The sequence below is a fragment of the Brassica napus genome, chromosome A9 (assembly GCF_020379485.1).
Source record: "Brassica napus cultivar Da-Ae chromosome A9, Da-Ae, whole genome shotgun sequence".
Taxonomy (NCBI): Eukaryota; Viridiplantae; Streptophyta; class Magnoliopsida; order Brassicales; family Brassicaceae; genus Brassica; species Brassica napus.
Window position 1 is genome coordinate 4,615,882 of NC_063442.1, and position 27,766 is coordinate 4,643,647.

General features: G+C 31.6%; 5 protein-coding genes across 9 annotated transcripts; 3 read left to right on the plus strand and 2 right to left on the minus strand.

The window, feature by feature from the left end:
• The first annotated feature begins 1,725 nt into the window (after window positions 1-1,725).
• LOC106366172 (nucleobase-ascorbate transporter 6) lies at window positions 1,726-5,653 on the plus strand. Of its 4 annotated transcripts, none has more exons than XM_013805738.3 (14): window positions 1,726-1,961; window positions 2,108-2,245; window positions 2,956-3,053; window positions 3,131-3,307; window positions 3,410-3,510; window positions 3,593-3,668; window positions 3,754-3,813; window positions 3,907-4,091; window positions 4,165-4,261; window positions 4,365-4,451; window positions 4,536-4,594; window positions 4,687-4,778; window positions 4,854-5,092; window positions 5,165-5,653. In XM_013805738.3, exons 2-14 carry the CDS (start codon window positions 2,137-2,139, stop codon window positions 5,381-5,383), a joined length of 1,599 nt encoding a protein of 532 aa, XP_013661192.2. In that variant the 5' UTR covers window positions 1,726-1,961; window positions 2,108-2,136; the 3' UTR covers window positions 5,384-5,653. The 4 variants fall into 4 exon arrangements, with proteins under 4 accessions (XP_013661192.2, XP_013661191.2, XP_013661193.2 ...); XM_013805737.3 differs by having other exon boundaries at window positions 1,757-1,961; window positions 2,063-2,245; XM_013805739.3 differs by having other exon boundaries at window positions 1,817-1,961; window positions 2,060-2,245.
• Window positions 5,654-6,700: 1,047 nt separating this feature from the next.
• On the plus strand, window positions 6,701-10,371 carry LOC106362716 (protein INAPERTURATE POLLEN1-like). Its single transcript, XM_013802571.1, has 2 exons — window positions 6,701-6,947; window positions 10,061-10,371. The coding sequence occupies exons 1-2, from the start codon at window positions 6,701-6,703 to the stop codon at window positions 10,369-10,371; spliced, it is 558 nt and encodes a 185-aa protein (XP_013658025.1).
• Window positions 10,372-11,704: 1,333 nt separating this feature from the next.
• Window positions 11,705-13,674, minus strand: LOC106366173 (dof zinc finger protein DOF5.6). Its single transcript, XM_013805740.3, has 2 exons — window positions 13,362-13,674; window positions 11,705-12,894 (listed from the first exon to the last, which is right to left on the minus strand). The coding sequence occupies exons 1-2, from the start codon at window positions 13,407-13,409 to the stop codon at window positions 11,920-11,922; spliced, it is 1,023 nt and encodes a 340-aa protein (XP_013661194.2). The 5' UTR covers window positions 13,410-13,674; the 3' UTR covers window positions 11,705-11,919.
• A 3,035-nt stretch (window positions 13,675-16,709) lies between these two features.
• Window positions 16,710-18,460, minus strand: LOC106364116 (DNA-directed RNA polymerase III subunit RPC9-like). Its single transcript, XM_013803747.3, has 4 exons — window positions 17,898-18,460; window positions 17,438-17,564; window positions 17,223-17,375; window positions 16,710-17,101 (listed from the first exon to the last, which is right to left on the minus strand). Exons 2-4 carry the CDS (start codon window positions 17,561-17,563, stop codon window positions 16,952-16,954), a joined length of 429 nt encoding a protein of 142 aa, XP_013659201.1. The 5' UTR covers window position 17,564; window positions 17,898-18,460; the 3' UTR covers window positions 16,710-16,951.
• Window positions 18,461-18,720: 260 nt separating this feature from the next.
• LOC106366174 lies at window positions 18,721-25,832 on the plus strand. 2 transcript variants are annotated; one of them, XM_022692353.2, is made up of 9 exons: window positions 18,721-18,860; window positions 24,022-24,370; window positions 24,507-24,540; window positions 24,640-24,831; window positions 24,914-25,003; window positions 25,102-25,167; window positions 25,256-25,347; window positions 25,433-25,480; window positions 25,577-25,832. In XM_022692353.2, the coding sequence occupies exons 1-9, from the start codon at window positions 18,854-18,856 to the stop codon at window positions 25,692-25,694; spliced, it is 996 nt and encodes a 331-aa protein (XP_022548074.1). In that variant the 5' UTR covers window positions 18,721-18,853; the 3' UTR covers window positions 25,695-25,832. The 2 variants fall into 2 exon arrangements, with proteins under 2 accessions (XP_022548074.1, XP_013661197.1); XM_013805743.3 differs by lacking the exon at window positions 18,721-18,860 and having other exon boundaries at window positions 23,377-24,370.
• The last annotated feature ends 1,934 nt before the right edge of the window (window positions 25,833-27,766 follow it).

The following is a 27,766-nucleotide window of genomic DNA, read 5'->3' on the forward strand; positions in this document are numbered from 1 at the left end:
TACAACACTTAGTAATTTCATTGTACATGCATACGTAAAACGTGACTAGTTTTTATTGTTTTTGCTGTTTATTTACGTGGTTTTCGTTCATATAGATATACATTGCAAATTGTCGGCAAGATATATCAAGTTGGGTCACTACAGACTACAGTTGTGATAGTTATTACCATAAATTAATTTGAAAACGATGCATCATTGTTTTGATAAAACGTTGAGTTAATGCTTAGTAGAACAAACAACAATAGTTGTTGTGAAGAAATATAAATAACACACATCTCTTATGAATAGTAGTAACATATTGATCTTAATAAAGTTGTACTCGTTACCCAAATTAAAGTTTGAGTCCAGTGGCCACTGGAATATTAATATATAATGTCCCACTACATTCCATTACAAAAATATTGTTTTTTTTTTTAACTGACAAAAATATCGTTTTAACGTCAAAGTATCTTTGTAATTGTTTTATTGGAATTTTTATGTAATAGATAACGAGATTACGAATGACAAAAAGGTGGACGTGACATTTATCGTTTATGCGTTGCTATCGTTATCTCTAGTTTTATGCTTTACTTATACTATTTGTACAATACTACTAAGACTCTTCAAACGCTGTGGATAACTTCAAGTTGTATGCCTATTTACCACTTAATTTTTATCATCTAGTCAAAAATTATCTAGGCATATTCAAAACAAACCATAAAAGTGAAAAATCAAGTGAAATATATATATCTTTGATGGTTCGTGAATATCTTAGAAGTCAATCATCATAATACATCACCAGATTCACCACTAATCACTATGCTATAGTGGAGAAGGAACAAAAACCCGTATATGAGTATTTTGTTTTGTTTTTTTCCTGTAACCGACCTGACACTTTAGAAACCTGTTTATAGATAATGATGCAAGAATTATTGAATTATGAAAAGTTTTAGCTACAATTTGACAACATGTTTAAGCAAGTAGAGATAGTTTAAAAACTCTAAACAACTTCTAATTAGTAAATCTTTTCTAAAAAAATGCACACTTTAAAGAAAACAAAGAGATTCCTCTCGTCTCTTCCTTTGTTCACCATCCCTTTCATCTTTCTCCATCTTTATAGTACTAACAGAATTTATTAATCAACCAATCAATTTGTCACTCCCTCTCAATTGTTTCAAAACTACACAATAAACTTCTTATTAAAATCACAAAATTCGGTGCAATTTTTTTTTGATTCATTGCTCCTGTTCAAAATCCATGACCTCTTAAAATATGATTCTCTCTATGGGTTAATTTGTTGAATAACTATATTGGAAGAAATATTAGTTTTGTAGTAAGAGAGTAGAGAGAGATAGGAAGAAAAAGAAGAAGAGATGGAAGGAAATGGTTAGTTAGTGAAATATAATTTTTTTGTTGGTTATTGGTTTAAATTTCCCTTCTCTCTATTTCAAAATAATATTTTTTTGAACAATAATTTTATAAATCGATCCGAAACGGAAATAAAAATCCGATTACAAGCTTCAATTCAAACAAAATTACTATTACCGCCTCGATTCAAAATAGTATTATGTAATGTATTTATATAGTCACAAATCTATCAAACTTTTTATATTAACTGCTACTATTAGAGTTCTTTCATACAAGTTGGTAAATTAAAGAATATAAAGTTATAATTATACAGTACAAATAAAACATAAATATACTGAGGGGAATATAAACTACACAAGGTGTGTTCATTCATTGCGTTAATAGATACACTCCTCACATAATTAAATTGCTAACAACAAGACTTTGTCCACATTACATTGATTCAAAATTAAAATTTGACTAAATAATATTTTTACCTCGACTTTTGCAGAAAATTAAAGCCTCTCTCTCTCTCTCTGCTGCTTAACCTTTTGTACCTAAACATCACAAACATACACTGTTGTTACTCGTTTTCATCTCATCTCCTCTTCTTCCCAGAAGCTGCTGCCACTGATGTGAGTTCTCAACCTCTCTCTCTCTCTCTCTCTCTTCTCTCCCATTTATAAAGTTTTGTGCTTTACTTACTTACACCATTTTACACTTCTGTTTCTAGTAGATTCCCCGATCTGGAACTTGTTCTTCATTTGTTGCTTTTCTGCAGAGAAAGAGAGAGAGTGAGATAAAGAAGCCATGGCGGGAGGTGGAGCTCCAGCACCGAAAGCAGACGAACCTCAACCGCATCCTCCAAAAGACCAGCTCCCCAACATCTCTTATTGCATCACCAGCCCTCCTCCTTGGCGTGAGTTCCTAAAGCTCTTTCCTTTTTCTTCTATTCTAGCTTCCAAGCTCCAAAGTTCTTTCCTTTTTTTTTGTTATTTTAGCTTTCTTCTTCTGTCTGTGTACAGTGTAGTTCTCAGACCAAACTGTTTTCACAAGATTTAGCTTCCTTAGTCTTGCCTTAATCAAGAAGATTGTTGTTCTGATTTGTTTCATCTGTGGCAAGTTCTAAAGTTCTTTCCTTTTTTTTTTTGGCTTCATCTGTCGGTGTATGTGCAGTTTCTTAATTTTGCTTTAAACACGAGATTTGTTGTCTGATTTGTTGCATCTGTGGCAAGATTTGTGTTTTTTTCTTTGTCTAAAATGAATATGAAGCTTTGTCTGATGTTACTACAGTTACCTCCACTTTCAACCAATGTCGGAACGACAAAAGTACCATTTGTCTCCATGGATGAGATTCTCAGTGGAATGAATATAAAGCTTTGTTTCATTGTTACTAGAGTTACTTCCAATTTCAAGATTTGTTGCATCTATGGCAAGATTTGTTGTTGTTTTTTTTTTGTCTGTGGCTGTCTCTGAATATGATTCTTCGTTTAGTGGATATAAAGCTTTGTTTGATGTTACTACAGTGTGTTAACCGATGTCTGAATGACAAAGAGTTCCATAGATATGGAACTGTGCAGTTTCCACAACGACTTACATGTATGTCTCTTTCATGATTGTGTGTTTCAGCTGAAGCTATTCTACTTGGGTTTCAACATTACCTTGTCATGCTCGGCACAACAGTCCTCATACCTACTGCTCTTGTTCCCCAGATGGGTGGTGGATATGTAAGCCTTCCTTCTTCAATGAGCTTATACTGAATGGTGTTCTAGTGACTGAACTGAATCTTGCTTTTGATTCTCAGGAAGAGAAGGCAAAGGTGGTCCAGACCATTCTCTTTGTTGCCGGCATCAACACGTTGCTCCAAACAACTTTTGGGACCAGATTGCCTGCTGTTATCGGAGCGTCTTACACTTTTGTGCCAACCACAATATCAATCATCCTCTCAGGAAGATTCAGTGATACCTCCAACCCTATAGATGTAATGATGATGACTTCCTGTTTTTATCATTCTTATGTGAATCTTTCTTTGTGCCATTGTTAAAAACTTAAAACAACAAATTAATCATGTTTTTTTTTGCAGCGCTTTGAGAGGATTATGAGAGCAACTCAAGGCGCATTGATCGTTGCTTCAACCCTGCAGATGATTCTTGGTTTCAGTGGCCTCTGGCGTAATGTTGTTAGGTTAGTCTGGCAGGAGGAAATAGTCTTGAAAACATTTGTAAATGATATGTAAAAAACTTCGCTTTTGTAATTCATTTTACAGGTTCTTAAGTCCTATATCAGCTGTTCCACTGGTGGGTCTCGTTGGGTTTGGTCTATACGAGTTTGGTTTCCCCGGGGTAAAGTCTCTACTCTCTAGATGCCACTGAGAAGACAAAGAAACACTTCTTGTGTGTAGTTGTTAACTTCCCTTTTACATTCCAGGTTGCTAAGTGCATAGAGATTGGGTTGCCTGAGCTTCTCATTCTAGTATTTGTCTCACAGGTAATAATTTGAACTTGCTAACACAATAAATCTTTCTCTTAACTCTCAAAGTAACGTTCCTGATTTAATGTTCTGGTGTTTTCTCTGTTGCAGTACTTGCCTCATGTGCTAAAGTCAGGGAAGAATGTGTTTGACCGGTTTGCTGTAATATTCGCTGTGGTGATTGTGTGGATCTATGCTCACCTTCTTACAGTTGGTGGGGCATACAATGGTGCTGCACCAACTACGCAAACAAGTTGCAGAACTGATCGTGCTGGCATCATAGGTGCTGCCCCATGGTAAATGGTTACATCTCAGCTGATTTAAGTAGTGATCTTCATTGGATTTGTTGTTAATTTAGCTTTTTTTCAGGATAAGAGTTCCATGGCCATTCCAGTGGGGTGCACCTTCGTTTGATGCTGGAGAAGCTTTTGCAATGATGATGGCTTCTTTTGTTGCTCTAGTTGAGGTAATGTCACATTTTTAATCTTTCAAAATAAATTGATTTATGCTCTGTGATTTTGGCTGATTCAATTTTTTTCTCTCTTTTTGTGTGTGGATGATCATTGAAGTCAACGGGTGGATTTATCGCTGTCTCAAGATATGCAAGTGCAACAATGATGCCACCTTCTATCCTCAGCCGTGGTGTTGGCTGGCAGGTAACTTAGCCACACTTTCAGATTATAATCTTGCAATGTAATCACTTGTTTCTGAGCTGATGATGTTTTTGTTTTGTGGATCAGGGAGTAGCTATTCTGATATCAGGGTTGTTTGGTACTGGTGCTGGATCCTCTGTCTCCATGTAAGCATCTCTTAGATGATACATGTCCACATTTGATTAAACACTCTGGATATTTCGGTTTTAAGTTGTTGTTTTTTATTCTGTTTGTGAAGAGAAAATGCTGGACTATTAGCACTGACAAGAGTTGGTAGTAGAAGGGTTGTTCAGATAGCTGCAGGCTTCATGATCTTCTTCTCTATTCTCGGTAAGTTTTAAGTAAAAGAAAAGGCTTTTGTTTAAAGTTGTATCTGTACTGATGATCTATTATATGTTAATGCAGGAAAATTTGGAGCTGTGTTTGCGTCAATCCCAGCACCTATAATAGCTGCTTTGTACTGTCTCTTCTTTGCCTACGTAGGAGCTGGAGGTTTGAGTTTTCTTCAGTTCTGTAACTTAAACAGCTTCAGGACTAAGTTCATCTTAGGCTTCTCCGTCTTCCTCGGCTTGTCGATCCCTCAGTACTTTAATGAGTACACCGCAATCAAAGGCTATGGTCCTGTCCACACAGGCGCTCGTTGGGTATGTAGTAGTAAACCAGCTCTCTTTTTTTTCTATCCAGACTATGAGCTAATGGAACTCTTTACTTGACAGTTCAACGATATGGTGAATGTCCCGTTCTCTTCAGAGCCTTTTGTTGCTGGCGTGGTGGCATTCTTCTTGGATAATACACTGCACAAGAAAGATTCTTCTATAAGGAAAGATAGAGGAAAGCATTGGTGGGATAAGTTTAGATCTTTCAAAGGTGATACAAGAAGTGAGGAGTTCTATTCTCTTCCTTTCAATCTCAACAAGTACTTCCCTTCTGTCTGAAAACGGAGGAGAGAGAGAGAGAGAGAGATGAGCAAAAGAGTTTACTCAAGAGTTTCACCATTGTTGCCTCTTTGAATTCTTTTGTTTTGTTCCTTTCACAAAACTTTGGGAAACTTTTTAAAAGATATCTCACATTCTATAGTCTTATTTACAAGAATGATTATGAACCTTGAGAGCATTGTTGTTTACTCTCTCTAATGCTTTTGACTTTGTAAATCTAAGGGTACACAACTTTGTGATTTTTGATTAGTTTCTAAGTCTTTAGTTTGATTTTGCTTCGGTCAGTGCACAAAAAAAAAACAGAAAAGATTTTGCCTTGATCTCTTTCATAATCAAAATATTAACTAGGTTACTGGTTTGTAAGAAAAAAAAACTAGGTTACTGGTTGAATGAATTCAACCAAAATTGAATGTATTTACGTATTATATATAAGAAAATAATATTGAATATTTACACATTATATGGATAAAATTTATAGTTAATTTTTGTTGTTGTGAGTTGGTCATATATATATATGAGAGTGGCTCTTCACTCTTGTGTTGAGGTTTTTGTTCTATGTTGCATAAACTATAGACATTAAAGGCCACTTTCGTTTGTTATCTTAATTATGGACAAGCAAAAGTCAAGATCGTTTTGTTTTTGTAAGGCAGATCGATTCATTACGTAATTAACTAAGTATTCACAATAATTAACGCTTAATACGACACTGGCATTCAGAGACCGAGTTAAAGTGTACAGTCAGCATGTGAATAAGGTTGATTGCACGAGGGAATATTATTACTTCAACTTTAGTTGCCATTTCCTTTATTTAATTTTCACAAGAAAACAAGAAACAATAGCCTCATTGCTTATAAAATACTTGAGATTTATAAAGTTGCTTGACATATACAAATTTATTAATTATAGTAAATAGTAAATCGTACATAAAGAAATTGAAAAATCAGAGATTTATTAATTATCTAAATTTTAGATTTAATTTATTTCTGTTAAACCTACAATGACACACTATTTGACTTAGCATGTCTAAATGAAACTGTTTTTTTTTCTACGATTATGAAGAACTTAAGCTAAATGTTAGCATAAATAATAATAAAAATGGTTAATAGATTCATATTTTCAAAGGCTTGATGCCACCGAGGATCTACCTTTCCGAGTGAAAGATTCCAGCCAAGCAAGCACTTGCCTCTGTACGGACAATCCAAAACATTGAAACATAAACAATTAAGCAATGACTTCACTATTATCATATATTAAACCCTCCCCTCACCTAGGCTTACTCTCACTCCTCTCTCTCTCTTGACTTTCCTCCGCCGTGAAATGGGGAACTGTCAGGCGGTGGAGACGGCAACGACGGTGATACAACGACCAGACGGCAAGTTGGAGAGGGTTTACAGCACAGTAACCGCTAGCGAGGTGATTAAGTCTCATCCTGGCCACCACGTCGCTCTTCTCATCTCCTCTTACGTACCTCACGGTTGCTGTCTCCGCGTTACTAGAATCAAACTACTTCGACCTTCTGATAGTCTCTTGCTCGCCCATGTCTGTAGGCTCATCTGTTCGGAAGGTATAAGATTATCTCCCATTCTCCTGCAAAATGATATATAACATGGATGAACTATTGAACTTTAATAAGGAACAAAAACTCTAGGTTTTATAGGGGTTTCTTCAGCATCACGTTTGATTATGATCATCATAAATTGATTCAATATATTTTAAAATATCAAAACGTTCCCTAATTTCTAGATATGGTCGGTTCTAAAACATTCACCTGAGTCTTAAAATTTTTAAAGAGTTATTATACAAAGATCACATAGTGCTCAAATTATAGAATTTTTGTACATTACAGAATTACTAGGTGTTTTGCCCGCACTTGCGGACTTAATAATTTTACAAAAATAGTAAATAGATATATTATCAACGAAAACCATTAGAATAACGTATAATAAATATATTTAATCACGCTAAATAAACTTGAAAAGATTCATATATACACAAGACTATATACATAGATTTATATTTATTTTTTAAAATATTATGACGTAAAATATTTTTGGATAGCATAATATATTATTTTTTAGATAATGATGATTTTCAAATTAATGAAATTTGTTTTAAATTTATAGGTAATTATATTAAAAATATAATCTAATTATTTATTACAGATAATAAAAACTTTAAACATTCTAACTTTTAACGTGAAAGCGAACAAATCACTTCACAAATAATAGTATAATAGATAGTTTTGAATTTCTTTCCAAATTTTTTTCAGAAATTATCATAATGAATCATTTTGATTGTCATAAGAAATTTATCTTAAAAGATAGATGATTCATTCTATCTGATATGTTATATATTTTAAAATAGAGTCAGTTTAATATTACTAAACCAAATATAATAAAACATATATATATATAAATTGTAATATTACTAAAATAAATATCATATAAATTTAACTATGACATTATCCTTAGAATTTTTTAATTATTTCTCAAGATAATGATAAATCCCTTATATACTAAAGCACAAGTCATATGAACAATCAGATTTTGACACATAAGATATGTTTTTAAATTTTAATTTTTAAATGCAAAAATATTTAATGCAAAAACAGTTTCGTCTATTTGTCTTTTAACTGATTTTTTTAAATTTTAATAAAATGAAAAATCCCTAAAATTTCTCACACTAACTCCATGATCTCACTATTTTTGGAACCGTTAATATTTTTTTCTAGATAGAATCACAATGCCTATAACGTAAGTAATTCATCTCTACTTGCTTTCAGAAATTGTTAATTCCTAAATTCTTTTAACAGCTTCTAAATCTGCTAGAATGCGATGAAATTTCAATTTTTAAGCAAATAGATCGTAAACTTCGAACGACATATCCACAGTATTGAATCTACAATTCTGGATCCATCAACATATATAATCTCTGGTGAAATGTAAGCATACTTCCAGTCCGCTGCTGTAATTTAGCAAAAAAAAAAGTTGACTGATGTACGTTAAAGTCCAGGTTAGTAACTCTAAAAACATTTAAACTCTTCATGCTCAATTTTCTAATTTGCATCACAACGAATTTCTTTTTCATAAACATTTTTCTTTTCTAATCTGCTTATTGTTTTTTCCTCTTTTTCTTTTATAGATATAGGAAAAAGTTACAGTACTAAAAAAAAAAAAAAAAGTTACAGTACTGGATGAGAAAGATAAGCGTAAACAAAACAAGTCAATAATTTGAATATATTATTTTTTTTGCTTAACTTTGAGTAATTTGAATATTTTCAAACCGGATTATATCAATTCTCGATTTGCTAGAAATACTTATTTTATGTGGTGGTGATAGATTATACAGAGAATGAGAGTAAGAGAGATTCATCTTAAAACACACGTACAATAATTTAAAACTTTAAGACGTGCCCCCAAGAAGAAAAAAAATATGATGATAAGTAGAAGGCAACAAATGGAGCTTAAGTAACTCAGGTGAGGGGAAACCAAGAAGACTCATCTACTGTCTAGGTAAAAACCTAATCTGATCAGCTTGGTCTTTATTTTTCTATTCATGTGTTTTTTGTTTGTTTACTTTGATCAATATATAATTTTTTGCTTTATTGTTCTTATAATACTGTAACTAAATTTGTAGATTGTTTTAGAAACAAAAATGTTGAAGCAAGTATAGCACAAAAATGAAAAACCGTAAAGGATGCAATGAAAGAAAATAAAAGCATTTATAGGCAAATAAGGTAAACGTCACTACAAAAGATACTAACTTTAATTATCTACAAAACTAAGGTTGGTATTTTAATTGTACTTATGCAAAATTTGTATAATCACCTTATTACCCCTTTCTTTAATTTGTTTTTTCATATGTATTAAGTTTTTAACTTGATTTTGTAAAGCTACCTGTATTTTACATTCAATGGTTTATATCAGACTATTGTAAGATATAAACATCAAACTTTTACCTTTCAAAGTTTCAAAATAATTTTTTTCATTGTTAAGTTTACACATAATATACTTAGGATATATATGTATATATAAATAAATAACACCCGTGCGTAGCACGGGAGCTGATACTAGTTATCATCTAAATCACAAGATAGTGATAAATTATCAGCTAAATCACTAAAATTATTTATTAAAATTAATAATTAAGTTAAAAATATGACTAAATCTTAAATTATGGAGAACATGACAAATCAGAAAATTTACTTCTCAAATAATATTATAGATATTTTTAACATTTAATACTAGTCAGAATATGACAAAAATAATCTGAATTTTACCCCCAAAAATATATTTTTATTCTAAGTGGATGTTAAAATTTCGTTAATCATGAACTTTGACTCAACACTAGCTATACATAAACGCGTCCAACAAACAAGGGACCCGCATGACATTCCACGTGGTTTAAATAACATAGTCGGTTTAAAGTTAAACCAAAAAGAACCGACTATTTTTTTCTCTGCTTTTAAAAACAGAGGAAACAGAGGAAATATCAAGAAAACCTTCTTCCAACGATGTCTTCCACCATCTTCTCCAGCAAGAAACCACAAGAATGGTCAGAAACCATAAGAGAGAAGTGTTTTCCTCTCCTCCATCAACCATCTTCATCTTCTCTCTTCACGAGATCATCTCTCAGCTTCTGAATGCAAATCAATGGATATAGTGTTTCTCCTCATAGGTGATATACACCCATTCCTACTCGCCAATCTACTTAGAATCTTCATCCATCTAGCCCAACCAAAGAGTGAAGAAGATGAAGAAGATGAAGAACATGTTTCCATCAACATGTCTGAAGATCATCAGCTAGCATGGATGGAACAATCAGCTGAGTTGTTGCAACGAATTGAACAGGTAGAGAGAAGGGTAAAAATAATGGGTGATGATATAGTTGCACATTTGAGACTTGTGCAAAGAAGCTTGGTGACACAACTACAAGCAGACACCATGTACATCAACGAAGAAGCAAAGATGAAGAAGGAGCTGAAGTGACAAATTGAAGGAGGTAATTGAAAGAATCTTCAAGGATGCAAAGCTACTAAGAAGCAGTGTTCTCATGAGCATCATTGAAGCTACGAATGATCACCAAAGAGTCTTGTTTCTACAACGCTTATGTCACATGCTTGAGCATTCAAAAACAAGGCAACCCTTTCTTCTCTTCTATAGTGTTAGCATGATGTATATGTTGTTATGCGCTCTACTTTAGTATGCACAAGTTGTGAACTTGAAATTTTGATCAATTGTCTAAATTCAAGTAAAAAAAATTATTAAAAAAATTCTAAATTATTCAAGGCATACATACTCAATAAACTTGTATTGAAACCTATTTTGTCGATAAGAGATCTTGTTCAAATTTTATTGTATTTAATATGTGTTGTGATTACATACATGATATCTTCTAAGTTTGCTTTGGATCTTTTCCATTTTGATAGTTTCTAATCATTGAATAATTTCATAGGTGAATATATAAACATTTCAGGGAGTCATAAATAATTTTTCAGATGAAGATTTGAGTAACCAAAGTTAAATTAACATTTATTTATATATATACATTCTATTGATATTAAAACTCCTAAGAAATGAAAAGTTTTCTCCTTCTAAAATATTTCTTTTTTTTTTTATAGTTTTCTAAATTCTTTAATAATATCTCTATAACTCATAAAACTCTATCATTTACCAGATGAACTGGATTAGAGCAACATAATTGCAATTTTATGTGAAGACTCCTAAAAATAACAAAATTATAATAATAATAATAAAATATTAGATAGACATTTCAAATCTTCAAAATTCATAATTTCTCATTTGAAAAAGTTTCTTAAAATTTGATATATCCATATATATATATATATGTATATATATATTTGAGAATCTATCTTATGGAAGTGTAGGAGGAATTAGTAAATAATTATCTTGTTTCTTAGCTGGCGTTGGTTTCAATTTTTTAGTTTGTTACTCAGTCTTTAACGTTTATTTTAGCTAAACCATGCAAATAAGTATCTGAAAATATACATCAGTAGAGAATCTTGTCCTGTGATGTGCTGTTTGCTAACTTAGCTTTCTATCTCCTAATTTTTCTTTAGAATTTATTCCAATTTGAAAGTGTGAACTTCTTTCCAAATGTCAAATATTCTCAGTTAGGCTATGTTTTTCTCCTTAATTTTATCGACAAAATTCATGGATAAACTTTGAATTCTTTGATCTTTGCATAGCAAGAAGAAAAAAAACACATCACTATATATAACCGTGCATGTACATTCATCTTACTTTTTGGAAACTGAAGTAAACAGTTTTGTAATCAATTTAGAAGTCGTATACAGCTAAGTTACCAAAAATAGAATGAGCGCTATTTATATATCAAGAAACATTACACATCAAGGACGTCCACAGTAACACCAACACACAAAACTATAAATATATCTGAATCCTCTAATCAAGATTACTCAAACAAACCCATATATAATTTAGTTGCTTCTCTACTAGTACATATTATTACTACTAGTTGTTGACGACAAGAAAAAAAGTTCTGATAGTAATTTATTAAACCAGGGAGTTTGTTTTAGTGGACGATCCATAGCCATTCATCAAACCATTCCACGACGAACCTAAGCCGTTGATATAACCGCCACCACCGTATCCACCACCGTCAGATCTCCCTCCGCCTCCGTTGCCGCTACCTTCCGAGTAGCCTTGCTCTTGTTGCCAATCAAGCGATAACAGCTTTGGACTTGGCTTCACATCCATTATTGATGTTACCCTTTGATTATCTTCATGATGATTGTAATGATGATGGTCATAATTAGATAGCATAAGTCTCTGGCATGCAGAGATATCCATGAGACCACCACCACCAACATTATTGTGAAGATTGTGATGATGATCTCCGTTACTTCCATGATCAACCATGACCAGATTGTTATTGTTCACTCCCATGAGATCAAACTTACTGTCCAAGAAATCAATAGGTCTAGGGCTCTGTGAAAGCAAACCGCCATACTTGCTCTCCAAGTAACCAACGTTACTATGATCAGGAGCTGTGTAAGACCCCATCATCCCATTCCCACCAAAATGTTGAAACCCTAGAGAGGCATTTTGGTAGTTTTGGTGAGAATGGGCTAAAGCCATAAGGTCACTCGTAACAATGTTAGGTTTTTTGGAGGATGGTGAATTTGAGGAAGAGGGTTTCTTGTTTTTGCGGCAGCCACCACCGACCGGAATATTCCTTAATGTGCCGCCTTTGGTCCAGTAACGGCGACAAGTTTTGCAGAAGTAACGAGGCTGAGAGAGGCTATAGTTATTGTAGTAACAGAACTTAGTATGTGTTGACTCACAACGAGGACACTTTTGAGGATGGTCGTGAGGTGGACGCAGCCTCCTTCCACCGTCCATCATAGCCGCCGCTGCTACAGCCATGGCTGAGGCTTGTGGTCTAGTGCTGCAAGCAGCTAGTATGTCGGCTGCTGATGGAGAAGTTGTTGTAGAGTCTAACATGCTTCCTCCTGATGACTCAGCTTCCTAATATTACAATTTACAAAACTATATCAAAATGTGTAACAGTGTAAGATCTGTAGAATCGTTTTCCTTTTAAGTTCACCACGATAGAAACATACTTTAATGGTATAATTCATCATTTGCACGCCAAAGAATGATGGTTTGAGATGAGTAAGGTCTAAATTGTTTCAAACCATTTTTTGGCATTTGCATTTACATTTACACATTCACAGTTTACAAGAGACAAAAACAAAATCATAACAAACAAAAAAAACTACAAAGAGATAAGATAAAATAAGTTTGAAACGTAAACAAAAATGTCAAACGTAAACGTATCAGATCTTCCATTTGCATATGAACTTTATCTTTACAACTAACCAAAAAGATCTGCTTATATGTTTAATTTTTTTAATGTTCTTTGAAGATATATACTAACTTTAAACGTAAATGCAAACGCAAAATACAGATAATGGAGGTCTAACTGGAAATACCTGGAGCCAATCAGAATCCATGCAAGCTTGAAGAGAAGTGAGACCCATTTTGCGTTTGTTTTGATTGAGGAGAGTGAGAACTTTAAGACAAGTTTATGAAAAAAATCTGATTACCAAAAAAAAAAAAAGTTTATGAAAAAAATCTAGAGAGAGAAGAGAAAGAGAGAGGAGATGAGGCATGGAAGAGTTTGGGGGTTGGGATGTGAATAAGAAGGAAGCAAGAAGAGGACCATTCTTCGCCTCGGGATTGCTGTCTCCACTCAACAAACCACTTCTACTATACAACTTAGTTAAGTTAGTTCACACTTACAATTATTTTTTACTTTTTTTTAAAAACTGTTGTCTTAACATCGGAAAATATAGTATTTCAATTTAACAAATGATTAGTAAACTTTTCTCATTGTATCTATCTGAAATTTAATTATTCATTTTGGTCGTCCATAACTCAGGTGATCTTATTATCTAAACCCACTTACTAATCTTTTTTTAGCAACTACCCACTTACTAATCTAAAACTGTAATTCCATAGTTTTAGTTTTATTATATTCTGTTGATAGTTTTTAATGGATATACAACTATTTGAAGTTTTACTTTTATATGGACCGTTAAGCGTAAACTAGGGAGCTTCAAATGTTCTATTTCAGGAAGTAATGTAGGTTATGGTGGTATTTCTCAGTTTCATTGTATCCTACCTTCTTTTTATGAACGATGTTCTCAAACTTCTTAAACTTTTTTTGAAAAAACGTGAAGACGTACTTAATCAATTTCCAGTTTTAAATTCGTATTGAAAATTTGATTTTTGAAAAGTTAATAAGCCTTGCTTGGTGATGATGATAAAAGTAAAAACTTTATTTTTGTAGATAATAGTATATGCAAATTAATCTATGTCTATAATTGTATAGATGGACCGTATATACGGATGTGGCGGAGGAAAAAGGAAAGCGTCGGTGGTTCCAAAAACCTCGGACCCACATTCCTTTGGTGGGTCCTCGTCTACTTGACCAATCATCTTTATCTATTCAACGTCTACGATCAACCCATGGGACCTAGATAGACAACGTAAGCCGTCAGATGAGTTCAGAAATAGCGGCTTGATCGTCACACAACTGAGACAAAAGTGAGAAGAGAATAATATCTTTTTCGAAGTCTCTTGTCTGTGTTTTTCTGTTTTGAGACTTACGATAAAGAAGAAGAAGAAGTATGAGTTTGAGAATTTAAGTGGGTCTATTAATCGGCCCTACTCGTTCGCTTCTCTCAAGCAAAGTATTTATTCTCTTGCCATCTGTCATTTTCTTCTACATGTGGCAGTCTGTTTCAAGTTTTGTTTTTGTTTTTGTTTTTCAAAAATCCTAATCATTAGTGACTCACTAATAGTGAGTTAATTACTTTGGATACTTTCTGTTTGATAAAATTTTCGAATCGAAAGTTAAAGGTTTGATCGATGGAAAATAAGAACATGAGATAAAAGTTGCGGGCTCTAGCAGTTTTTTACTTATATTATATGAATACATGTGATTTTTAGAAACGGTAGTAAAATGCAAAGAGATCTAAAAAACGCAAATCATTTTGAAAGTAATCTTTAATTCAAATTTGATTGCAAATGAACTAAAAACGATTAGGTACATCAACTCGTGTTATTGTTTACCTTGAATTTTTCATGTCGATTAATCATCATTTAGTATACATATTACGTTACACTTTAAATTACAAAGATATTCACCTTACCGTCGGATAAAACTAGTCTACTTTGTTTTTGTTACAACGATTTTATAATTCTATCTAGCAAAATGTTAAAAGTAGTTGACGATGAAGTATTCTTGTGAGGAATGTATTCCATTTTAATATTTAATTGTTTTCTACTTTATAATTCTCTGTAACTAAAGTTTTTCATCTTAATCCGGCTATGACAACTCTAGTACTTGTATATAGAGTTTGGGGACTCTTTCGAACTTGGTTGGTTATTATATACTGATAATACTGTAAATGTTAATGATGTTATTTTTACAGGATAATGTTGTTGTGCTATACTGAAAAAATAAATAACTTTGAAGGGAAAGCTTCGTAACTCTATGAGACAAGTAGGAAACTGAAGATTGTAAGGATCTAGGGAGAATACTTCATTCTTGGTTCACTTCACATGATTTTCAAAAGAACAAAATTTAAAACGAAAGGAAAGAAAGAAAAGAATAAAAGGGCATCGAAAATGGTGCATATGAGAATATAAATCACACAAGATAAGCTAAGCGTGATGACGACATATTCTTCGGCACATTATATAATTCAGTGAGACCCACTTTTCAAAGTTAACAAAGTGTATATGTCCCGCGTATCTTTGTTCCAATTACATCACTCATTATTTGTCCTTACATCATCATAATATCATCCGTATAACGTTAGCGATTATCACTCGAGCAATGAAATAATGTGATATCTACTAACATCTGCAAGATGGAGTACGTACTTGCATATAAATGTGTACAAACTATTACATCATTCAGGCAGTTTATTTTCACCAGTAGGCTAGCGATAATAACACTATACATTGTAAAATTTATTACTCATTGTAACTATTTAACATGTTTTAAATAAATTAAGATCTGATTATGCCTAGTATACGCTTTAACTAACCATATAAATATACGAATCTTGAATATATATACCCTAAATTTATCCATGAAAATGAATGGATTACATATGCTTTCATAAAGGTTGAGATACCTATTTTATTTATGTCAAGTTGTCAAACCCTATATGCTTATCCAACGAAATTTGAAATAATATTCGAGAAGAAAAGTATTTTAAATAAGTTGCCTTGCTTTTTAGTATAATTGTATAGAACATATTCCTCTACATTTGTGTAAGTCGTACATCTATACTTTTAAAATCATGAAATAATGGACCTATAATCGTTTGAAGATGTAAGATTTTTTTCTTAAGAAGAATTTATATGACGTAGCCTTAGTTTACGCTTTGGTTTTGATTTGGTTTTCTTGTTTATTTTGGTTTTAGTAATTTTTTTAAAACTCTAAAACTAAATTAAAGATGCTATGTATTTCAGCTTGTCTTAGTGCAATTTAAAGTTGTGACTCTTTTTTATTTTGTTTGGATACAAACAATGTGAACTTGAACCTTACACAACAAAGCTTTCCCTCGAACCCAAGAGCACAACAAAGATGCCCATTACGACATAGACACATACTTTATCTATTTCATAATATAATTATTTTTGAAAGCATAAATATTAAGATTATTTTTCGGAATATCATTTAATATATAAATTAAAAAATTCAACTAGCTATTAAAACTATCTAGTTATACAATATCCAAAAAGTATTAAGATTACTAGAAAATGAAAAAAAAACAAGTTTATACTATTATTAAAAAATATGGTTTTCTTCATTTTTGTCATACACGATTTATATTTTCCTATATTTTTATATGGAAATGAAACTAAACAACTCAACTGAAAGAAACCATATTGTATGCATCTAGTACACTTCATATAAGCTCTCGACGTTCAGTGAAGCTTATACAAACAGAAAATAGAATAAATAATTAACTCAAAAGTCCTCAAAACTGCAGTTGCCATGTTATGATTGTTCACCCTCCTCTGTTTCCTCTTCCTCGTTATCTCCACGAGCTTCCACTATAGGAGGCGGCGGTAGCAAAGCCTCCACGAGCTTTAGTATTCCCTCTTTTGCCTTTTTATCGATTCCCCGTTCACTAGGCTCCTCTAAGATCTACAGAACTCCCAATCATCAAAGGTTATTATGACAACCTCTAAGTAGATATACCCTAATGCAACGATAGATATGTTCATGAGATCTTCTGGTAAGGAAAGATAGTAAGAACAACACAAACCGGGGCCAGGTTAACAGTAGATGATGGCCTGATATTGATGATATTGAGAATCTCGGCTTTAGCTAGTTTGAAATATTTGCACTGATCAGAGAAGTTTGTAATGATCTCTTGTGTTTGTGTGCAAGCAGGAGTCTCCATCAAGTAATCATATACCTAAATTAACAAAAAAAAAATATTAACTTCACTAAATCTCTTTTAAAGGCTAAAGTAACAACATGTAACCTTGTATATTCTGATGTAGAGATTGGAGCTATAACTCTTGTAGTATCATTAGATGCACCTCTAGAGTTAAGCAAGTCGAGTACTTCGAAGTTTGTAAGCGTGCCTGCGTTTGCCTTCATTCTGAAAATATCCAAAATAAATCTTTATTCATAAAATAAGATAAAAGACTCGAGCAAAAAACATTATGTTCTTCATCTCTATCTCTGAGGTTTTGCTCCTGAAACATTCATTCAATGGAACATCAAAGATCAAAAACAGAGGATTATTGTTTGTTTCCACACACCATTAAACAAAGCTAAAGCTAAAGACTTTTCGAAACCCAATAACGTGGAGACAACGCAAGCTTAATTGAAGTAAATAAATCGACATTTTGATTCGGAGTTTTTTAACGGCGGCGGAGACGGTGGTGGTACGGATGTAAAAGAGAAGAGAATTGCGAGAAAGTGAAATTACCTAACTATTTTATTAGATGTAATCGGGGAGAATAGGTACGTTATGTTCTTCTGATGATGATCGAAGAAGCTCGTCGGAATATAGTTCTTCTGGTCGTGTCTGCTCGCCGGCGAAGATACAAGTGCATGAAACCAGTTTCCTTCTTACTAGTGTATAAAACGACTTCGTTTTGAGTAAACGAAAAAAAAACATTTGGGCTGAGCCCGTTAGGCCTTAAATTGTTTATGCAATGGGTTCATAACAACAACCCTCTGCTTTTTCTTTCTGGCCCATTTATTTTTAGTTTGGTGAGCTTCCAGACCCAAAAATATGTTGGAATAGCTATCATTTTGTGTTGGGTAACGTTTGCCTTTACACTTTGCATAAAAATGTTTTTTTTTCAAAATAAATATTTTAGATTCACATGTGACGTAAACACATAAACTTGAGTTTTTAAACAAGTAATCTTGAAATGAAACTAAAATGAATAAGCGTGTTTCTATCGTAAATTATTTGAAATTTAGAATAATAAATATATGAATTTTGTAGAGAAGTTTAATTAACTTTGACATCCATTCGTTAGAAACGATACTACGATAGTGTATGCGGCGTCTCGATTATATACATACCAATATAGACAAAACTCGTAATCTTATAAGTTGTTAATAAAATGAAAGGGATTTAGGACACATGATTTTGCTTTGGAGAACAAAAGAACTTGAAACATGTAAGCTAAGCTAACTAACTAACTACCTTTAGTTAAACCCCAATTTGGCAAGGCTCCTCTCATTGCTTTTAAAGCTTCTCGTGCTTCCCAAATTTTCTTAAATTTCACTTACTCATATTTTTCTTTACTAAACATTTTAATATTTTTTGTTGTTATATAAACATCATCTTGTTGGTTTCTTCCAACATTTTTTTTTCTTTTCGTTTGGGCGATTCTTTCTTTCTTTTCCAACTTGCAAGATTGTGAATCCATGAAAGGTACCAAACTCTTTCTGTATCTAGTTTAGCATTTCCTCATATAACCATTAAGAAGCATTTTTTCAATCTTCATAATGTTATTTGTTCAATACATCTTCCATAATGTTATGTAGTTTTTATATTTTTTTATTAAAGTAATTTTATTATAATGCGATCTAAACATGTATATATGAACACCAAATTATATTTTTATAGTGTGGTTTCGTTTCTGTGGTGGGCATTTTAAAGAAACCAAACTGTGAAAGAAACCTTGCGAGTTTGTCCATTGAATAATAAAGACAAAAGATGGAAATATTATTGTTAGTACTAGGGTAGGCCCGCCCTACGGGCGGGAAGTTAAAAGAAACTAATATTTAATTTATTCTCAGTTTGAAAGTAATTTTAAAATATTTTTATTATTTAGTTTTGTTATTTTTATTAAAAATCATATGTTTATCTAACTAACAAAAAATCATTTTTATTATGTCAATATTTTAGATTTTTAATACTAATAGTATTCAGAATTGTGGTTGATATTCAACAAATAAGTTTTTTCGGTTGTATATTGTTAATATATATTTTATATTTTACAATCTCTTTTAAATCTATTGTTTTAAATTATGCAAAATAAATTTAATCTATCGTTTTTATCAACTTAAAACATAACAGATTACTGTTTAAAGATTTACATATTTTTAAAATTATCAAATAAACCATATCAACATCCAAAATAATTAGGACATTTTTAAAAAAAATATTATTGTTTGGTTCTGAAGGTAAATGTTCTATTGAAGAGATCACGGTAAATGTATACGGTTTGGTGTATGAAACCGATCAAACCAAATGAGCCAAAAACACTGATTTAGTACTCCTTCCGTTCCTAAAAGATTCATGTTATAGTTTTTTCACATTTCTTAAGAAAACATTTAAAATTGTATTTTTCAATACATTGTTTTTCTTAATCAACTATTCCCAATAACTTTTAACCAATGAGATTTTATTAAACATAATTGTATTTTTTGAAAAGTACAATTTTTCGTTAATTAATGTTTTGAAAATGTAAAAAATGTATCTTTTTAAAACAAATTTTTTTCTTCTAAAAATGGATCTATAAGGAACAAAGGGAGTATAATATAGTGGTATATTTTATTATGTTAATAATAATATATTTTATACAATTTATTTTTATATGATCGACATGAATAATTTTGGTAAAAAATTCCTAGAGTTTTTTTTTAATTCAGTTTAAGCCAATTTCGTTTCCCATGGAACTATGTGAACGAATTTTTGTTATTTAATAATATGGATTGACAATTTCTTTATTTTTTTTTAAACTATTACTATTATATTTATGTGTTTGTAATGATTTTAGACTACTTTTTTACTGGTTGGTTTTTATTTTATCAGGCTGTGATTCGCATTAGTTGTCTTGATTTATTTGATTTTTTAAAATTTTCTTTGCTATATGCATATGGTAGTATAATATATTCTATGGATATCTTAAACCTCTGAAACATAGTAAATATTTGTCGGGACTCTGTATATAAAACCATAAATTTAACTAATGTTTTAGCGTTAATATGATGTTTTTCATAAAAGTAGAAAATGGAAAACTTGAAGAGAAGAGAGAGTCGAGGTTCTGAAAATATTATGATTAGTAATTTTGAAAACGATATCTTGCAAAGAATAAGAACACGGGGTTAACAACCCTAATCAGAAAGCGGCTTCATTCTGTGCGAAAATAACTAAAGGCCCAATACGTCAAAAGTCCAACCAAATTGCACAGGAGTTTGAATTAAAAATAAAGCCCAGAAAAAAAGAAATACATGAAGCCGTGAAAGAAGAATAGCCCAACCGAAGTGCATAGTCCTATTAATGAAACGCAGCGTACCGTCTTAAGGGGACACGTGTCAGCACAGTAGCTTCCGACTTTGTGACCTGGCGCTGACGTGTCACAACAGGAGGGAGGCAAACATTTTTATATATATATAGATTGTGTGTTGTCGATTTGAAAATAGAATGTAGCAGTAGTAACGTGAAGCTAACATCAGTTTTAGTTGTAAACGCGTTTACTTAGCGTCCAAGTCGCGTCGCTTTCGTCTTTTGGTTCTGTTTGTGGCAGCTGTCCCTCTGTCACACATGAATCCTCTATTCCTCTTCAAACCTACGTGACCGACCTGTGGCCTCACCTATTATTACATATATAACATTATAAAATGTAATATCTTTTTCTTGGTAAAAAAAAACAAATGCATCTACATATTTAAGCTATAGGTTTGAAATTTGGAGTTAAAAATCAACTTTATTTGTTTATAAATTTCTTATTTAGTTGGAACATTTTCAATGTTTTAATATCAAAGCGTTTTTCTTCAATGATAATTCAAGCAAAAATAATTGAAGGAAAAGGAGTCTGCCGACAGAAATGGTTCCCCCATAACTCACAAATCTCAAAACTTCTTTATTGGTCTTTCGTTAATCGTTTCAAATCAAATTGATTTATTTGGAAAATATTGCTTTTAACAAAGCCATGAAAGCCGCTATTTGTTACTCTTAAAACAGCCCCAAAAAGATTTGATTAATCGACTTGATGCTCTGCAAGAACAATACACATAGAGTATTTGATAAATATATTAGTCATTATTCATCACATACTAGTATGTATTAAGTCTTTTAATTATATGCGTAAATTGCATTGGCTGTTGTATGGCAAGAGACAAAAGCCTTACAACACAAGGTATCAAAATCTTTTGGAATTACCAATAAGCATTTCCCAAGGCTGGTCCACTAGGATCGTATACTTTGGTTTATTTTAGTTAATGCAAAGATTTTATTTTTCTTCTTGTTTGGAGTTACCAATAAGCATTCCTTATGATGGCCCATTAAAAATAGACAGCTTTTTCTTGATTTAATCGTACTTGTTTTTCTTAATAGATATTTTATCGTATTCAGCAAGCCATGCATTATCATCAAAAAAGAAAATCTAAACAAGTAAACCCCACCAGAAATAGTTACTAAACATTTTTGTTTTCAACAATTCTTAGTGAGTTTAATTTTTTTTAACTTTTATGATAAAACACAATTACTTACAACTGAGTGTACTGATGACTTCTTCTACATATTTGAAATGATTTAGAAGCCGCATGAATTAACCAACTAGACACTAATGTAACCAAATTAATAAGACACAATCTAGGTTGCAAACATGCGGACCATTCCTAAAACAAAATTGAAGCAAATCTTTCAACATTTAGTGTCGCGTATTCTTGTTCAGGATAGTTGCAACTTGCAAGGATCTACAATGCACCGACAAAGGATGGTGTCGTATTAATTTTGTGTGGGATAGTTTGAGTAAGGTATAATTATATTGAAACGCACACACATATATATATATATAAATTTATGTATGTACATACATATTGGTTAAATTTTAAAATTTCAAAAGCATTTTGTTCAAAATTAATTACACTTACAAAACTTATATACTAATTTGATTCAACTTGGTTCTGAATGCTGTTTATTTGCTTTAACTATACTAATCACGACTACTAAATACACTAGCCACATTCTTCAAATGTTACTACTCATCACGTGATCCATTTCAAATAACTTTCCATTCAAGTTTCAAACTCAAAACATTTGTTCTCAAACATATAGAAGTTAGAACTTAGAATATACAAAATTATTGAAAGTATTTATTAAGAAGATTGAGAAATGGTCCCATACTCTGGTATTTGCATGTTTATCTGAAAATTCAGTAAAGTCTTCGGTTTGGGTTTGATGTGTCCCACTCGTTGCCTTTGACCAAAAGTAACCTATTATTACATTTAGCTTAATAAAAAAAATACTAGCCACAATAGGTGTTTTCGTTAATTAATTTATTATTATAATTGACACAGCAAAATCGTCAAAAAGAAACACTTCATATGTTTTACACTAAAAAAAAAGAAACATTTCATAATTATTTAGAGAGCTCCCAAATATACCCTTTATTTTCATTTTTATTTAAATACCATATCACATAGATTTATTCCCTTTTCAAGTGGTGGAACTGTATAACCTAACTTTTTGAACCACAAACTGTATAACCTAACTAAACACAAGCCATATCTGTCCTCCTCCCCAATTGGAATCTTAGTATTTATACGCGTATACACATATCCACGTATCTGTTTACATGTGAATACGTAACATATAGAGCACATGTGCTATGTGTATATAACATATACTATAACGAAAGAGAAAGGACACATAAACAATGCATACGTCCCAATGTATGCTTGAGAGTTTTAAAGCTTTTTATACTCTTTTTTTTTTGGGTATTTGCAAAAAGATTGAGACTCCACATCGAAATGCCTTTTATTTTATTTACATCTTTATAGATTCTTGAGCATCTAAACATATCATATCATATATATATATATACAAACGCAACCATTTATCCACATTACGTGCATCTATTATTCCCATGTATCAATGCATCGATTTGACTATATGCCAAATAGAAAATTAAAACAAACATGTTCCTTTGAAGACAAAAATCCTCAACCAAGTGCCTCGAATCCATTACCATTTCCATTTCCATTTCATACACATGGAATTTTATTTAAAAAATGCATGGAAAATTTAATAGTGAAACATTATGCTATGTATTGTTTATTTATTTGTTTTTGGTTGATAAATTTGTGTATTTAACTATTTAAAACTATTTAAGTCTCTCTCTCTCTCTCACTGTATAAAAATACTTGTCTTTCCTAAAGCAAAGAAGCAAAGAATCGTGTTCTCTTACACATCCAGTCTTTTTGCATTTTTATTGCAAGGATCATTTCTTTCCTTAGCTTCGACATCAGCTCCATCTTATTCATCTTTATTCACTCTCTTTCTCTCTTTTTCTTTATTAAAACATTTTTCTTTCAAATCTGATCAGCTAGATTCTTTACTAATGGTTTTCTTCATCTTTATGTGCAATAACACATGCTTTTAAAGCTTCGAATCTCTCCCTTTGCTTCATCAACTATCTTTAACCACCTCGTGACTCAAGATTTTCAAATTCCCCTACATATTGTTCTAAATATAATCCACACTTTCTTTAGTCTTTACTCTGTTTTTGTTTCTTCTCAACATTACAACAAAATGGCTTCATCATCATCATCATCATTATTATCATCACCATCTTCATATGCAGAGTTAAAAGATGCTTGGCATCCATCAACAACAATAGTGGACACAACAGCATCAAGCTACTGGTTTAACTGGAGGGTTATGATCTGCTGCATATGGATGGCAATAGCGATGGTTATTACCGCTTTTCTTATATTCAAATACGAAGGTTTTCGCCGAAAAAGAAGTGGACAAGGAGGAGAGAAAGAGTGGTCGGGTAATGTATATGAAGATGAGACTTGGAGGCCTTGTCTCCGTAATATTCACCCAGCTTGGCTTCTTGCTTTTCGAGCTGTTGCCTTCTTCGTTCTTCTCATTATGCTTATCGTTATTGGCCTTGTTGATGGACCTACCATCTTCTTCTACTATACACAGTAAGCTCTATCTCTCTCTCTTGATAAAAATTATAATGTGACTCCAATCTTTAGAGAATGGATACAAAACATTATCTCTGTTTTATTTTTTTGTTGGTCTTTAATTTTTTTCTTTATATTTTGTTTTGATTTGCAGGTGGACTTTTGCTTTGATTACTCTCTATTTTGGAGTAACAATCATCTATCTCTAAACCTTATTACTTTGCTTATTTAACTTATTTGTGACATTGTTCAAGTTTCTTACATTTTTCTATACCTTTTTTTAACAGCTAGGCTCACTTCTTTCACTGCATGGATGTTACCAATACAACAAAAGAGTGGCTGGTGACAGAGTAGATAGCATTGATGCTATAGAATCAGAACGAGCAAGATCCAAAGACTCTGATCATACTCTTCAACAGACTCAATACTCTAGTAATTCAGCTGGTTTTTGGGGGTATGTTTTCCAAATAATATTTCAGGTAATTAAAATCAAAATTCATAATCATGCACAAGATATCATGGGATTTTTATGATTTATTGATTGGATATTGGGTGAAACAGATGAATGCAGGTGCAGTTTTGCTCACTGACTGCGTCTTCTGGTTCATCATTGTTCCTTTCCTTGAGATTCATGACTATAGCCTTAATGTTGTAAGTAATCTGATAAGCCATTTTAACTTTTTTGATTCATTATATAAACACATTTGTGATCAATTCATAATATAAAATATATGTGATCAATATTGCAGCTGGTGATCAGCATGCACTCTCTCAATGCCATTTTCTTGCTTGGTGATGCTGCTTTGAACTCTTTGGTATATCTCAGATTCTAACAAAGATACAGTAGCAGCTATAAACTCATTGGTTTGTTCTTAATTGATAATTAAATTTTCATTATTGCAGAGCTTTCCATGCTTCAGAATTGCTTACTTCTTCTTATGGACAATAGCTTATGTTTTATTCCAATGGACTCTCCACTCGTTAGTCCATATATGGTAAACATTTCATACAAATTTCACCGATTATTTTGATGTAATCGTTCTTAACTTTTGACAACAATCACTCCTTGTCTATCGATAGGTGGCCTTACCCATTCCTGGACTTAGCATCCCACTATGCTCCACTATGGTAACTTAAAATTTTCATAAATGTTTTTTAGTTTTCTCCATTGTTTCGCTGGATATTTAGGGATGATTACATTTAAATTATGTGGCATTTTTACAGGTACTTCTCAGTTGCAGTGATGCACTTGCCATGCTATGGAGCCTTTACCTTGTTGGTGAAGCTAAAACATCGGCTTCTTCAGAGATGGTTCCCTGAGTCTTACCAGAGTCCTCGGTAGTAACTTGCATGGAAAGCAACCATGTTTGAGTGAAAGACTAATTTAAGTAGATGTTTTTTTTTTTTGAGAATACAAAAGGAAACAAAAAAAAATGAAGTGTGTAGCAACAAACTCATGCTTATAAATATGATTTAATTATTTGGTCTTATCAAATAAGAGGTTGCTTGAAAGATATGACAATTTAGACAAGTAGGAGCACGGTAAAAGAGCAAAATGCAGTAATTTATTCATTTGTTTGCCTAGAGATTGGCTAGCTTTCATTGGACATGCTCTGAGCTTTCTATGAACTAATAGTGGATTTCACTCTGGACTTCCAATACACAATTCCATTAAATTATAAAACTCAAGGCACCATCTAGACTCTCTATATGTAATTAAACCAAATATTCTATCAGCTATTAACTGAACCTATATATGTTCCTTCAATTGTTAATTACTCCCAAACATGTAGGCATTGTGATACATATGTGCAAAGCATCATATATTCAAATAAACTTTTATCAAATAAGCAGATTTAAACGAATGTGACTGAACACTCTGATAAAAGAGGTATATGTTAAAAAAAAAGAGGTATATGTTCAAACGGACATTAATATATTATGGGATAATAAGTTAAGTAAAAACGAGTTTGAAATTCTTCAAACGCACTCGTAAATCTAATGAGTAATCGAAGTCTTAAAACCACTAAGTAACAAAATCTTTCAAAGAAATAAAGATTTAGCAATTCAAACCTATGGGTTAGGTTCAAAGCTGTTAAAGATGGCTCTAATGTGCTTGCACTTGGAGTTATCAAGTGCTTTTTCGAGTGACTTGAGATCCTCGTGATAGACTGGACACCGATCCGTTCCACTGACGCATACACAGTTTTTGAGGTTATCTGACGGTTTTTCCCGGCCACGTAGTTTTTCTTCTTTGAGAATTGCCTTACGTCGTGCCGCTTGAATGTCCGGTAATATGCCAAACAGCACTAACAATACAATGCGGAGCACCATAAGGGCATTCTGAAATTCTTTGGTACTTATCATAAACGCCATCCGTTTCCCTGATTCACAACACTAAATATTTAGAGCTATTTAGGTTTTCACAACTTCAAAAACAATTTCAATGAAAAAAGAAAAGAAAACCTAAATATCATACTTCGACATATGCATAAAGTTATATATATATATATATATATATATATAATTAAGATAGGATAACTCATTAGTTTCATTAATAATACTATTATTTTATTTTAATATCAATATATTTATCATGATATTTAAAATCATGATAAACATGAATCTATTTTACCGATATATACTAATATTTTTTTAAAAAATATTTTAATATATAATAAACATGATATTTAAGATATTTAATTAATAAATAGATATTAATATTATATACCGATAATATCATCATTACTTTTCTCTCATTTTATAATTTTAATGACAAATATTATAGCTAATTTTTCTGATTTTTACTGAAAATATTGATCAAATACAGATTATTATAAAATTTATATAAAAGTATACTAATATATCTGAATTAATCAGTTTCTTTAGTTAATTTGTTTATTTTTCATCTTTTCCATAATTTTAGGATAAATCATTAGTTTAATTAATATTATTATTTAATTTATTTATTTTGATATCTATATATTTATCAAGAAATTTAAAATAATTAATAAACATTAACCTATTTTACCAATATATGTCAAAAAAATATACTAATATTTTTTTAAAAATATATTTTAATATATGATTATCATGATATTTAGGAATTAATAAATAGATATTAACAATATCTACCGATAATATCATCATTACGTTTCTTTTATTTTATAATTTTAATAACTAATATTATAGCCAATTTCTCTGATTTTACTCAAAATATTGATCAAATACAGATTACTATACAATTTGTATGTAAGTATACTAATATATTTGAATTAATCGGTTTCTTTTGTTTATTCGTTTTAATCCCTTAATATACTGATCCATATTCATATACTGTTGTTTTCTAAAAATAACATCTTCGGTACTTCCAAATCCATATAATTTTCTTTATATCGGTTTGGTTCGATTTTG